The sequence below is a fragment of the Fonticula alba genome (genome assembly GCF_000388065.1).
Source record: "Fonticula alba strain ATCC 38817 unplaced genomic scaffold supercont2.20, whole genome shotgun sequence".
Classification (NCBI taxonomy): domain Eukaryota; order Rotosphaerida; family Fonticulaceae; genus Fonticula; species Fonticula alba.
In genome coordinates this window covers 40,627-54,639 of record NW_009242990.1, presented here as the reverse complement: position 1 = coordinate 54,639, position 14,013 = coordinate 40,627, and the positions used below count along the sequence as shown (strand labels likewise).

The following is a 14,013-nucleotide window of genomic DNA, read 5'->3' as shown; positions in this document are numbered from 1 at the left end:
CCCCCCCCCCCCCCCCCCGTTCCCCCTCTCAGCAGGCAATGTGGAGCATGGACAGACGGAAGGGGCACCCGCAACCAGAGCGGACACGCGTGGAGTTCTCAAGAGAGCCCTCCCTGCCGGTTCGGAACAAGGGGGCGCGTGGCTCGGCGACGCCCAGGGGACCTTGTCCCCCCCTTCCTCCATGTGCGGGGGCATGCAATTACACCCACTCTCTCGGCCCAGGGGCCCCAGGTACGGAAGGGTGTATGTATATTATATATATATAGGCGTGTGTATAAAGTGCGAGTGTATGTGCATGGGTGGGGGATGATGTGCGACGGGAGGGCGCGGCAGGCTGTCCGTAAGCATGGCTGGGGGCGACGTGGTGCGGCTGGCCTCACGGTGGGAGTTGCGCCGGTGCTCCTGCCCCTGGGACCAAGACGCCTGAGATGGCTCGCCCGCCGGAAAATGCCGCTCCCCGGACGCCCGCCGGTCGGGTGCGGTCCTGTGCTTTGGTCCGGCAATTCGTAAGCCACAGGGCCCCCCCTCTCTCTCTCCCCCCCCCCCCTACCGCCCTCTGCGCCCTCTGCGCCCTCTGAGCCCTCTGCGCCCTCTGCGCCCTCTACGCCTTCTGCGCCTTCTGCGCCTTCTGTGCCCTCTGTCCCTCAGTCCCCCCCCCCCCCCCCCCCCCCCCCCCCCCTCCCCCCCTACGATGCTCCCCCCTCCGCCCCCCCGCCCCCCCCCCCCCTACCCCCTCCCGCCCCCTTACGGTCCCGCACCAATGCAGCTGGACTGTTTACCCTTTCCCCGCCGCCTTCCTTGGACCAGGGGCTTCAGCTTGGCGGTCTCACTTGGCGTGCGGAGGTGGCCTTCCGGCCACTCGCAGTTTGTCCGGCCTTCTCTCCTCCTCTTCCTCCTCCTCGCATGCCCTTTGTGCCGTGCGCGACCGCGTCCCGCCCCTCTCAGCCCGATGCGGAGGCCAGGCCACCCAGCGGGTTTCTGTCAAATGGCCCACCCTTGGCCGGCCTCGGTAGGCCCCAATCCTTTCGGGGTTGTCTCTGGCAACTTGATCGATGTGGACTGCGTTGAGGGGGCAGCCGGCGATCATCGTGCCATCGGGCTGAGCGTGCGCAATTCCATGGCTCCCAAGCGGGGCTGATCTGTCTGCGCCGGCTCAACCTCTAGATCCTGTCCGCTGGCGCGCGCTCGGCCTAGCCCACGACACTGATTGTCGAGTGCCTTGCGTCTGGATTGAGTGCCTGCTTGTTCTCTGTTTATATTTCGCATGCCCCGCTCGCATCGGCCCCTGGGAGACACGATATCGCCCGTGTGCCTGTCTCTGCCTCCACGCCGAAGCTGCTCACGCCGGCGCCCGGATCTAGCCGGGCCGACACATGGCGAGAGGCGGAGACGTGCACAGGGGGGCCCACCCTGTGTACGACGAGGGCCAGCCCGGGCCGCAGATGGCGAACCTGCACGCCGGATCCTGCGCTCATCTGTTGCTGATGGGCACGTTGTGCTCTTTTTTTCCTTTTTTTTGCTTCCACCAGCCGGCATGCACGCACCCGAGGGTCACTCCACTCGGGAAGCTGGCCTCGTGCATGTGTACCCCTCGGTGATATGGCCCCAGCCCTCCGAGCCATCTGCCTCCGGGCAGGTCTCCTAGGGAGCTGCATTCGGAAGGCCCCCAGGGTGGGTGGGGGGGGGGGGGGGAGTGGCGAGGAGGCGTGGCCACCTCCGGCCGAGTCCCGAGGTCAGATACATAGTCACCCATGGCAAACTCCCCCCGGCGCCCTGCGCCCCGTGGCATCCATTTTCTCCCGGCACCGCCATCACCCCTTCCGAGTCCCTTCTGCCCGCCGGATAGCCCTTCACCAGTGTCCAGGCATTTCGTCCGACAGGATGACACATTCACCAATGCGAGCCAAGTTGGCTCCTGTAGGTTCGTTCTCGCCAATGTGGCAGCCATGCAGGGGCATCCTCTTTCGGCCTTCCTCCCCTTCCTGTCTGTCGCTCTGGCTCGCCTTCCTTGCCACTTTCGCCCCCCCCCCCTCCCCTCCCCTCTCTGACCATACTATGCAGCACTGGCAGTTCTGGTGTTTGTCTTGCAGCTTGCCAACACAGCCGGGTACAGCACAAGCAGCCAAAGTGGCCGCATCGAGGAGCCCGCATGTGCTGTGGACTACTGCTCCGACGGGTGCATCCAAGAGATCCTCCAGCTTATCTCCTTCGATCCGGAGGAGTGTGTGGCCTTCTTGGCATCGATCGAGCGCGAGTGCCCCGATCTGGGCCCGCTAACTCGGGAGTTGGTTGAAAGCGATCCGGTGACCATCTGCGGCCCGATCGAGCCCGACTCCGATTCCTCCTCAGCCTGGGGCTCCTGGTCTTCCGCGCCTCCATCAGAGTCTGACAGTGGCGGTGGCCACAGCTCGTCCGATGCGGGCTCCCCTTCAGAAGCATCCGACTCCAGAGGCAGCAGCCCCAATGGCAGCGACAGCGGCAGCGGCGGCAGCGGCAGCGGCAGCGGCAGCGGCAGCGGCGGCGGCGGCGGCAGCAGCAGCAGCAGCTCACCATCGCACTCCTCACCTGAGGATTCCGAAGCCTCGTCCGCCGTCGGGGCACCCTCAGGCTCCTCCTCTGGAGGGGGATCCCGGGGCTCCTCGTCTTCAAAAGGTGACTCATCAAACGGGGCTTCCTCCGCTGCGTCATCCTCTCTGTCGTCGTCCTCCTCCTCCTCCGCCGCCTCCAGCGCGACTTCCTCCTCGAGCGAATGGGACGATTCCGGGTCGTTGGACTTCCCGGCTCCCGGCAAGGGATTCCACTGCCATGGGTACTACCTAAATACCGAAGACCAACGGGACGCCTACTGCCAGGACTTCGCGGACCCGGCGGTCGGACAGTGTGGGATCAAGTGCGCTGTGGCCACCAATGCCTTTCTCGCATGCACGCCAGGCATCAGCCGGACCGCCTGTACTCGGTACATGTTGGACTACATCGACACCTGTGAGCAAGTGCATCCCGGGTCCTACGCTGCCCTTATGCCAATCGATTTGGTGTGCAATGATGCCATCTCCGGCCATCTCCCTGGGGCACGGGTGGCTCTCAAACTTGCGGTATTGGCCAGCATCTGGATGGGACTGCTGGTACTCTAAGTGGAGGACCGGCAAGCCACACGCGGCCACACGCGGCCACACGCGGGCACACGCGGGCACACGCGACCACACGCGGGCACACGCGGGCACACGCGACCACACGCGGCCACACGCGGCCACACGCGGCCACACGCGACCACACGCGGGCACACAAACGCACATACACACACACACTCCATGCACACACACACACTCCATGCACACACACACACACTCCATGCACATCGGGGCGCGATGAGTGCAAGAACAGAGAAGCACCAACAAAGTGTCCTATTCTTTTGAAGTATCTCGTCCTTGAATAGAAACAAGTGGACCTTGCGATCTTGGTCGGCCATGATGCAGGATGGACAAGCCAGAAGGGCATCCCCTTTCCGTGTCCATGCTGTTTTGCCTCTTATTGCTGTCACCCCGCCGCCTGTCCACGGACCTCCTTTGCCCTTCTTTTCACCTCTTCGCGTCTCCAATAGCGCGCACACACGGACACACACAACCCTTGCAGACATGGACTGAACACACTGTCCGATGTGCGCGAGGGCTGCCGGACCTGCCTGTCCTGTGTCAGACGAGGACACCGCCACTTCAGTCGTAGCTTCCCTGGCGAGGTGTTGCCCAAACACGAAAAGAGGAACACTTCGCTGGGCATTCCCCCTTTCTCCAGGGACTGCGGCTGTGCCGGGGGGGGGGGAATTTGGCGCCAAGCAGGGAGGATCATCTGTTGGCGTGGCGGCGGGCGGCGATTGAGCTTGCTTGGCTGCTGATCGAGCCACGGCGAAGGCTACGAGAGGCTTCAGCCCGAATAAAGGGTGCTTCTTTTGGCGCGAGGGTCGCCTGTCCCTTCAACCGAGGGGGCGTAGCTCAAATGGTAGAGCGGCCGCTTAGCATGCGGCAGGCAGGGGGATCGATACCCTCCGCCTCCATAACCTTTTGAGCAGTTGCCACTGCTCTGGCAGTCTTTTTCCGCCTTCCCAGTCACGCTCTCTCTCTCTCTCTCTCTCTCTCTCTCTCTCTCTCTCTCTCTCTCTCTACGCGCTTGTGTTGTTGGGCTGGGGAATGCTCCTCGGACACTCGCAGAGCTGGGCGGGCGCGAGGTGGCTCCCCCGGGGCCGCGTCCCAAAATGCATGTTACACTTGGAGATTGACACTGCCTTGCTGACACATGTTGTGGAGGTTTCTATTTTTACAGGGTATACATAAATGTGGGAGGCACATGCCGAATGGTGTGTGTGTGTGTGTGTGTGTGTGGGAGGAGGGGGGGACACAAATTGGGGAGGTTTTGCTGCAACAGACTGGAAGGAAGGTGCAAATACAGAGCACAAGCACAGACAAGCCGGGGCAGAGAGGCCAGCCCCAGAGGGGGCACACAGGCGCGAGGAGGGAAGAAAGTGAAAAGAAGCAAAGGAACACGCATGTCCTCTTCCTCTCCTTGGCCACCGGCGCTCTCGGTCCACGCTCTCTTGCTGGTCTCCCTTCGCCAGAGGAGGGAGGATGAAGGACACGGGGGGAAAAAGGCAGCGATGTCTCACTTGAAGTGGTCCTCACGATCAGCGGCCTCCTGCTCGGCACCATCGGCCGCGCCGACCGTGGCCGTATCCTGCAGCAGGGTGTAATCCAGGAAGTGCGACGGCCGGTGGGTCTCGTGGTAGAACTCGTTCGGGACATCCAGCTTGACCGAGTACTGCATGCTCGGCGAGTGGCGGACAGCCATGAAGTTGTAGTTCCACGGGCCCTCCTCCGGGACCATGAAGAACCCAAGGAAGCGATCGGACAGAAGCATCTGCACCTTCTCATAATGGGTGGGCAGATAGCCACGCTGCTCGATGGCCCCCTCGCGCTGGTCGCGACCCCACCGGAGACCGGGCTCCGTCAGGCGGTAGGCCGCCAGCGAGCAGGATCCCGGGGTGAAGGAGCAGGTCACCACGATCGACGTATCCAGCGACCAGCTGTCCGGATTGGCGGCAATGGTGCGCGCATGCTGCGCCACATCCTGGGGAGCCAGCTGCGGCAGCTCATTCGGCTGGGTGTGAATCCAGCCAAGAGGCTCCAAATCCCGGAGATACGGGTTGTCAGGCAGCTGGCGCGGCAGGTGCACCATCTGGTGGTTGCCCCACTGGGGGACCAGCACAATGCAATGGATTTCCTTGACCTGGGGATTGTCCGGCGGCGAAATGCCATACATGTACCCGGCGATTTGGGTATGCAGATCGGAGATGACGATGAAGCGCTTGAGGATGTTCTTCGGCAGGACATAGGTGTACCCGGTCTCCCGGACATCGCCGGCCGCCACGTAAATCTGGTTGGTGCGCAGGTGGAGGTTGGTGGCGGACACCGCCCGGACACGCCACTCGGTCTTGGAAGAGAAGGCCCGGGTCTCATAGCCGGTGGTGGTGGTGACGATGATCTCGTCCCCATGGACCGTGGTCGACCGGGTGGTGACGGCGGTCACCTGGGCCTCGCGGTTCTGCTTCTCAATCTCGGCCATCTGCTGACGCTGCTCATCCGGCGCGGCGATCTCCATGCCGAGGATGATGTCTCGAATCTCGGACTGAGTCAGGGCATTGAAATTGACATTGTTGCGCTTGGCATAGTCGGCCAGCACCAGATCCTTCAGCTTCACCTCGGTGTCCTTCCACTGCTCGTCGGTCAGCGAAGGCCAAATGTGCTGGGTCTGCATGATGGTCTCGCGGTCCGGCCGGAGCAGGGCCTTGGTCTTCTCGACATTCACATGCAGAGCGCGCAGGATGAGGATCAGTCGCGAGAAGGCCGTGTACGAGGAAATGGTCTTCAGCCAGTCATCGAACATGTTGAACACCTTCATGTGGGACTCATTGGCATTGAGCACCAGGTCACCGAAGGTCTCCAGGTTGAGGCACGCCTTGAAGGGAAGCTGCAGCTCGGACCCCTTGATGGTGATGTTCGGGAAGTCGTTCATGTACATGGACAGCGGATCCAGCATGGCCTTGCGAGTGACAATCAGCTGCCGGGGCTGCTCCTCCACCGGAAGTGACCGAATCAGGGAGGCCACCTCTTCGGCGGTCTTCCACCGAGCCAGCTGGCTCAGACGCTTCTGACCCTTCCAAGTGGACGCATGAATGATCTTCATGTACAGCTGACCGGTGCGCGGGTTGAAGATGAGCGCCGCGCCGTTGATGGCCTTGCCCGGGGTATTACCCTCGAAGGTCTTGTGCACGGTCACCCGGTAGACATTGGTGTCATCCACAAACCAGATGATCTGCTGGCTGAAAAGCTCGCCGTAGTTCTGCGACGACAGGTACGGCTCGGTCGGCTCGGAGGAGTACAGCTGCAGGGCCTTGCGGATGCGCTCGCGCAGGACATGCAGCGCCGGGCTGGCCTTCATGATCTTGGCCGAGGCCCGACGCATGAGCTGCTTCATGCCGGGGAACCAGTTGCCATAGGCCGTGTGCAGGTTGTACGCCAGGTCGATGCCCATGATGATGCCGGTGGCCGACGGGTAGGTGGCCATGGTGGATTGGGTGTAATCGTGGAACTTCTGCCGGGTGTAGCGCTCGATGTCGTGCGAATCGAAGTCACCCCACCGGAGCTGCACATCCACCCAGTACTTCTGCGTGGTGGCCACGCTGAAGTCATCCTCCGCCTGGGCCATCAGCGAGGGGTTGGAGACATTCCACTTGGTGGCCGCGAAGAGGAGAATATCCGCACAGGAGCTGTTCATCTTGTAGGACTTACGCGGGTGAATGGTCTCCTTCTGGACCTGCTCAATGTGCAGCGAGTCCAGCTCCTGATCAAACACCTGGCACAAGTCCATCACAATCGACTCGTGGATCTTCTGCCACAGATGCGCGCGGAAGATCTGCACCAGCGAGATCTTCAGCGTGGGGATCTTACCGTGCATGAAAATGCCGGTCAGATCCAGCTGCACCTGGAAACCCACGTACACATTGGCGCGGTTGATGGTCGGCGACCACCACAGCGTGAACCGGCGATTGGGGATCTGGCTCAGACCGGAGCGCTGGGCATTGGTCAGCTTCTTGAACTTCATGGTCTCCTCGAAGCCGGAGGACTTCTCCCAGAAGAGACCCTCCCAAGTGGGGAAGTAAGTCCCAGCGAAGAGGGTATGCTCCAGGATGCCCTCCACACCGCCGAGGGCCTGGATGATGTCGGTCCGGTAGTTGTTCAGATGCCACAGCTTACCGTCATGCTTCTGATCCGTCCACCAGAAGGGATTCAGCCGCAGGACCTGATACTGCTTGAAGTCCAGGCGCACGCGCCAGCCCTTGTCGTAGGCCAGCGTCCGGCGGTCCTTGCTGAAGAGGGTGTTGATCCGGGGCAGACCACGGTCCCAAGAGTCCTCCAGGTCCTCCAGCGTGATGCGACTGTTCTTGGAGGCCGCCTCGCTGCGCTTCATGGCATACTCGCTCCAGACGCGCTGCGAATCGACAAACTCACTGGACCAGGGCTGGATGTACCGGTGCAGGGCCGGGATCGACTGGTCCGCATCGTGACTCATGCCGGAGCGGAAGTGCGAAATGCCGACATCCGTCTGCCGCGAGTACCGGAGATCCGATTGGGGAATGAGAATGTGCCCCATGGACAGCATGCCCAGGCCGCCGAACTCCTTCGGGCAGTAGAAGACCACCGGCGGGAAGCGCGAGGGCATCTTGGAATTGAGGCCGATCTTGACACGCGTCTGGATCTTGGTCTCATTCTTGACGATGAGGTCCAGCAGCTCGCGCGTATGGACCACCGCCTCGCGGTAGTACGTCATCAGGGAAATGAGGGCCGTGTTCCACTTGTTGATGATCTTGCTGAAGGTCGTCGATCCGGAGGACATGAGAATCTGCCGGATCCGGTTGTTGAACCGGTCCATGCTCTCCTGGTCCACCCGGAGGAAGGCCTGGGCCGTGCGCTCGCGCGTCTGCTCGCTGATCAGGTCCCACAGGCCCTCGGTCAGGGCGAACTTCTGGTCGCCCATGCGCTGCTTCGGCAGGATCCGCACCTCGAAGCCGCACATGCTGAACAGCAAGTTGGGGTTGTCCTTGCTGTACACCGACACAAAGGTGTCCTCCCAGTTGAGGGTCGTCAGCGACCGGGGCAGGCGGTTGCGCAGGTCCCAGTGCAGGGCGCGGCCCAGATTCACGTCATGCTTGATGAGACGCATGCGGCAGTCGCGCGGCCAGCAGCGCTTGTTCTCGTAGCCGATCATGTTCTCGTTGTTCGGGTCCGGGTTCTCGGTCAGGTACCGGCCAATCAACTCGCGAGCCTCCTCCTTGGAGAACCGGACAAACATGTAGAACCGATCGATGTACCGGCAGTACAGCCGGATGGGATGCCGGGTCTCGGTGGCCACGTCGGCGAAGGTGCCGAAGGGATTCGGCGAGGCCGGGTTGCCGCAAATGTCATCCGCGCGCTCCATGCCCAGCACCAGGAGATCCAGCACCAGGCCATAGAATTGGAAGATGAAGGAGGAGAACTGCAGCCCGCGAATGAGACCATACGAGTTGATGTGGCTCATGTCCTTGAAGCTGACCGTGACATTGTTCTTGGAGGTCATGTAGTCGGCGATGTTGTGGTCCACGATCAGTCGCAGGAGACGGTTCAGCAGGGTGAGATCGATCTTCTCGAAGACCTTGTCGAACTTGGTCTCCAGGAGGACACTGCACTGCTCCTCGGAGGTGTCCCAAACATCCTGCAGGTTGTTGATGGCCTGGCTCCACCTGCAAGGGGGTGAGGGGAGGGGGGGAAGAGAGAGAGAGAGGGAGAGGGACGATTAGAACACAGGCAAACACGGGCAGATGGTGGCCCACGCGTGGGGTGGGGGGCGGGGCGGGGCGGGGCGGGGCGGGGAGGTGCAGAGGAAGAGCGGGCTCTTGTCACACGCACTTGTACACCAGCAGCGGCGGCACCTCGTGATCCGAGGGCTTGACCCAGTTGGGGAAGAGCCCGCGGCGATCAGCCTCATACCAGAGGAACTGGTCCAGATAGGCGTCGGTGATCTTCTCGATGGGCTCGATCACATACACCGGGATCAGGTGCGAGTACATGTCGAAGAACTGGATGGACACCTCCTTGAAGGTCCGGTCGTAGACAAGGTGGCGCTTGATGCGCTGCAGGACCTCATACGGGTTGTCGTAGCCCTGCTCGATGAGGCTCAGCTCCTCGCGCTGGGTCTGGTTCAGGCGGATGTTGGCGGTGTACTGCTCGCGCATCTTCTCCAGAGCCAGCAGCAGGAGCTTGATGTCGTGCTTGTATGTGGCCGGCGGGAAGGGAATGGGCGAGAAGCTAGGATGGCGGGGTGTTTGAAAGACGCGTGAGTGGGAGGGCGGAGAGGGAGGGAGAGGGAGGGAGAGGGAGGGAGAGGGAGGGAGAGCAAGAGAGCAAGAGAGCAAGAGAGCAAGAGAGCAAGAGAGAGAACGAGAGAGGCAAAGCAGAACAAAGACAACAGCGCCCCCGGCAGACGGGGAGCAGAGGAAGCAAGAGAAGGAGGAGACACGCGATCGGGAGAGATATCGTGAAAAGGACGCACCGGCGACGCTCCAGCCAATGGGCCAACGAGGTGTAGATGGACACGGCCTGCTCCGGCGACACATACGGCCCGTCCTTCAGGTAGTTCTGCTGGCGCTCCTGCTCGGCCTTCAGATACAGACGAGTCAGGCGACCGAGGTTCTTCCGGCAGACGGTCTTGTCGACGGTGGCACCGCGGCGGATGCGCTCGCGGTTGTAGTGCGTGGCCGAGGTCCACCAGTCGGCCTTGGACTTGACATAGCGCAAAATGAGGGTCTCCAGCTGGACCGGCATGCCGGGGACCTTCCACGGGACGTTGGCCTTGAAGCAGCGCCACGCCTCGCTCAGGTGCTGGAGAATCTGCTTGGCCTTGGAGTTGCGCACACCCTCCGGCATCATGTCCTCGATGTCCTTCATGACGGCGGCTCGGAGCTCGATGTCATAGCTGGACTCGATGCGCTGCTTGGTGGTGGTCTTGGCCACGGCCTTGGAGGACCGGCCCTCGAAGTGCCGCGACAGCAGGTTCCCCAGCCAGCGCTCCAGCAGCGGGACAATGCCCCGCATGAAGAAGAGCCACACGCGCCAGGATGGCGCCCAGAAGCCCACACCCGGGCCCTTGCCCACGGCCCCGGTGTTGAACCGGTAGTAGATGACATGCTTGATGTCCTTGCACATGCGGATCTGGCGCATGAGCTTGTACTTGTACCGGTACATGCCGGTCAGCTGGCCCACATGGTTGAATGTGTACTGCAGGCCATCGGCCAGGTGAAGGGCATCATTGGTGCCCAGCCGGTACTGCACATGGGCATCAACAATCAGCTTGGTCAGGCGCAAGATCTCCCGGCACAGGTGGAAGGCATTGCCGAAGCGGGACTTCTTCCGCTCCTTGGTGGTCAGGGTCCGCGTGGGCTTCAGGTTGAAGTTGTAATCCAGGTGCAGGTAGTTGAGGTTCTTCCGGTGGATAAGCAGGTTCAGGGTGTTGTAGCCCTGGCGGCAAACCTGCAGGCCGGCTTCCACCCAATCGATGGTGGTCGATTGGAAGAACTTCGTGCTCTTGAACTGCCGCAGCAGGTGACGCTTGGTGGTCGGCACCGGCGGCCGCTGGCGAAGGGCATTCAGCACATAGGACTTCAGCAGCTTCTGGTAGGACACCACCACCTTGAGAGGCTGGTCCGGCGGGCAGTACTCCTGGTACCAGCGCTTGATCAGGGGCACATCCTGGGCCCGGCGGGTCCGGCCGGAACGCTTGTCAAAGGGATGGGGCGCCCAGTAGAGGGCCAGGCCGTCGGCGGTGCGCTCCGTGGCCAGGGGCTTGTCGGCCAGCAGCGGGCCGAAGCCCTCCGGAAGGGGCCCGAGATCGGAGCCGCCGGTGCCGCGCCAGCGCTCGGCGTCGATGCCGGCCGAGGCCACCGCCTCCGGCAGCTCGAAGGCCTCGTCCTCCTGGAAGATCTCATCGGCAAAGGCATTCTCATGATCGATGTCAAACTGGCTGGTGACCAGGGGGTTGATGGACCGGTCGAAGTGGTACGCCGGCAGGTTGGCATCCTCCGGGTAGAAGTACAGCACCGACGGGTGATGGTACACACCGAGGTGCACCGCACGCGGCCGGTCATTGTACAGGTAGGGGAAGGCCACCAGGGTTTGGGTGTTGAGCTTGTGCCGGATGATGATCTTGTTGATGTCGTTGAATTCATTCCAGTCGGCATCGGCCTCGCCCTCGTCGCGGAAGAGCGGCTCAAACTTCGGGCCCCGGGGAATGGCAAAGTTCAGGGCCTTGGCCGTGAAGAAGCTCGGCTCATCGAACAGGTAGAAGTAGTTCTGGTCGTAGATGTCACTGAGAAGGACGCGCGCGAAGCGGTAGAGCGTCGACATGATGGGGAAATCCAGCTTCCAGTGGCGGTACGTCGAGCCGTTGATATGCTCGGTGTGCAATAGCGGCTTGTGGTCGTAGAACCAGTCGCTGATGGCGTGGTCTTCGTCCTGTGGGCCGGGGGGGGGGGGGGGGGGGGGGGGGGGAGGTTGGTCAAGATGAGCATGATGTACCCTGGGATGGCCTGCGGAAAGGGGGGAAGAGAGAGAGAGGGGGGTGAAGGCGAGAGAAGACGCACATCGTCCAAGGGAAGGCGAACCGCGGCCACCGGGTCCACATCGATCAGGTTGTCGCCGTAATCCAGAGGGGGCTCCTCATCGTCAAAGGGCGGCAGGCGCATGCGACGGAAGTGCTGAGGGGGGTTGGCCGAGGGTGAAGGAGGGGATCAGTCGGTTGAATGCGGGGAGGAGGGAAGGGGCCGGGAGGCGGGTGCAGCCGCGGTAGGAAGGGGGGGGGGGAATTGCAAGGGCGTACTCGACGGTCGCGCTTCTCCTTGCGCATGATGGTCCACATGGCGCCCCACTGGGCAATGTAAATCGGCTCCACCACCCAGGGGATCTCATTGACCAGGGTCAGGGCACCGGTGATGTGGTACAGGACCCCGACGTCGCGGATCTGCTCCCACGGCATGGGCATGTTCTCCAGCAGCTTGAAGGTGGCGTGGGGGACATACTTCAGAGCACCGAGGTACACGCGCTTGTCATTGCGATAGCGCTTGCTGCTCATGTCACCATGGTCCTTGATAATCTTGCGCAGGTGCTCCGGGGGCATTTCCTCCTTCTGAGGAACGGTCGAGCCGAAGCGCTGACGCTCCGAGTACCGAGCGTTGTTCATCTGGAGCCTGCGGGGCGTGCGTGCGTGCGTGGAGAAGAGGGGGGGGGGGGGCGACGGTTGTCATGGGCGATTTGTCCATCAGCAAGGTGCCATGGGGGTCAGAGTGCGCGAAGGGGGACAGACGAGGAGCAGGGGGAGGGACATTTCACCGGCCCAAAGGGGACGCACCATTTCTTGGACTTCTGCTCAAGCTCCTGGTTGGTTAGTCCAGAAGCAGGGCCCTGAGGCATGGGTGGCAGGGCAACCTGACTCATGGTGGCGGACAGAGGAGGAGGGAGGGGTGGGCGCGCTCCCTATGGGCCCGGCGCGGGAGGGGGACCTGCACCTGAAAGGGGCGGGGCGAGCCTGATGGGAGGGGGGGGGGGAGCGGGGAGGGGAGGGGAAGAGGGGAAACAAGAGAGAAGGGGGAGGGGGAGAAGCCAAAGACCGGAGGAAAGGGGGGGGGGGTGAGGGAGGGGATGGGATCGGTAGGGGGTCCCTTCAGAGGTTACTTCGAAGGCCGGAGGCTAGCCGGCACATTGCCGGCACTTGGGGCGGGCCTCCAGAGGGGGACAGGCGCGAGGGAGTAGTAGCAGGGGGTAAATGTTGTGCAATATTTCTCCCGAGGTCTCTGGGCCCTTGGGGCCGCGCGCGCACACCCCCCATCCCCCGCCCCCGCAACCCTCACGCGTCTCGTCCTGCCTCGCTCTATCCGCGTCCGACCCAGCGCAAGAGCCTCTCACGCTGGAAAAGACCCCTTTCCGGGCGGGTCCCCTCGCCCCCTCGGCCAGAACTCCGCCCAGTTGCCGGCCGTTTCTCGCCCGCCAGCCAGGGGGGGGGGGGGGGCGGGAAACAAACGCGCGCGCGAGTCCGGTCGCAGAGGGGCGAAAGTGCGCGCGCATTTTCCTCCCAGCGTGCGTGGGCCAACACACCGGGCTGCGTGTGCCCACCCGCGCCCCCCCCCCCGGCCGCCGCTACTTGTCCCGGGTGGCCACCGGTGGCACGGTCCGAACATGCCGCGACCATTGTCAGCTGATTCTCGTCTACAAGAATACAATCTGGATATGCGGAGCTCTGCGCTAGACACTTTCCCAAGCGGCAACCTAAACCCAGTCTCTTGGGCTGCCGGCGGACCGTCCGCCGGTGGCAGGTACGGCGCGACCCCCCCCCCCCCGCTGCGTCTTGCGGTGGGCGCTGTTGTCAGCGCCCGGGAGGGGAAGGAGGGAAGAAGAGCAGGGGCAGGGGAGCTAGGTTGGACGCTTTTTCTTTGTATTTCGCGCGCCCTCCAATGTGACGGAACAAATACATATGTGTGGTGCGCGTAAACACACATGTGCCAGTGAGCGAGCAAGTACTAGAATGGGCCCGAACAGCAGACATGTGAGTGCCTCTCTCCATGCCTTTCTCTTTCCGCCCCCCTCCGGTGGGGTGGAGAGGGAGCGCGGGGAAGAGGCGTGACACCACGCACATCGCATGCGCGCGTAGCACGACGGCTGCCGAGGTGTTGGCGTGGATGGACAGCAGAGGAGGCGCCTGTGCACGTCACACAGCATGTGGACACTTAGCCGCGCGGGGGGGCACCGCCGAGGCCGAGGCCGCTGAGGGCGTTCTGCAGAGCGGCCGGGTCCTGCATGAGGTTGTTCATCATCTGGGAGAGGCTGCCATCCTGCATCATGTTCTGCATCCTGCGGTGTGTGTACGACAAAAGCGGGGGGGGGG

The 14,013-nt window shown here is 62.7% G+C and overlaps 4 protein-coding genes and 1 non-coding gene across 5 annotated transcripts in view; 3 read left to right on the top strand and 2 right to left on the bottom strand.

Annotated features, from left to right (window-relative positions):
- Window positions 1-733: 733 nt before the first annotated feature.
- H696_06153 (hypothetical protein) lies at window positions 734-1,670 on the top strand (the record flags this gene model as incomplete). The annotated part of the gene is made up of 1 exon (XM_009499902.1): window positions 734-1,670. A coding segment is annotated over one exon (405 nt), but the record flags the coding sequence as incomplete, so codon positions are not given.
- An 852-nt stretch (window positions 1,671-2,522) lies between these two features.
- Window positions 2,523-3,190, top strand: H696_06152 (hypothetical protein; the record flags this gene model as incomplete). The annotated part of the gene is made up of 1 exon (XM_009499901.1): window positions 2,523-3,190. A coding segment is annotated over one exon (609 nt), but the record flags the coding sequence as incomplete, so codon positions are not given.
- A 785-nt stretch (window positions 3,191-3,975) lies between these two features.
- H696_06151 lies at window positions 3,976-4,048 on the top strand. The gene has a single exon. It is a non-coding gene; the product is annotated as a tRNA-Ala (tRNA).
- Window positions 4,049-4,352: 304 nt separating this feature from the next.
- On the bottom strand, window positions 4,353-12,671 carry H696_06150 (pre-mRNA-processing-splicing factor 8). Its single transcript, XM_009499900.1, has 6 exons — window positions 12,484-12,671; window positions 11,956-12,322; window positions 11,720-11,833; window positions 9,634-11,591; window positions 8,991-9,389; window positions 4,353-8,824 (listed from the first exon to the last, which is right to left on the bottom strand). Exons 1-6 carry the CDS (start codon window positions 12,567-12,569, stop codon window positions 4,651-4,653), a joined length of 7,098 nt encoding a protein of 2,365 aa, XP_009498175.1. The 5' UTR covers window positions 12,570-12,671; the 3' UTR covers window positions 4,353-4,650.
- Window positions 12,672-13,546: 875 nt separating this feature from the next.
- H696_06149 (hypothetical protein) overlaps window positions 13,547-14,013 on the bottom strand; it is a 1,978-nt gene continuing 1,511 nt past the window's right edge. Inside the window, exon 6 of the mRNA XM_009499899.1 lies at window positions 13,547-13,979. Within this exon, the coding sequence (XP_009498174.1) occupies window positions 13,856-13,979 (124 nt within the window). The 3' untranslated portion in view covers window positions 13,547-13,855. The remainder of the gene's footprint in view (window positions 13,980-14,013) is intronic.

What these genes read in the sequence shown, in the direction of transcription:
- H696_06150 (XM_009499900.1), bottom strand. Translation starts at nt 12,569, where the DNA reads ATGAGTCAGGTTGCCCTGCCACCCATGCCTCAGGGCCCTGCTTCTGGA. An exon ending in AGGAGAAGCGCGACCGTCGA is followed by an intron (nt 11,834 to 11,955) that starts GTACGCCCTTGC and finishes AACCCCCCTCAG; the next exon opens with CACTTCCGTCGCATGCGCCT. An exon ending in CATTGGCTGGAGCGTCGCCG is followed by an intron (nt 9,390 to 9,633) that starts GTGCGTCCTTTT and finishes CCGCCATCCTAG; the next exon opens with CTTCTCGCCCATTCCCTTCC.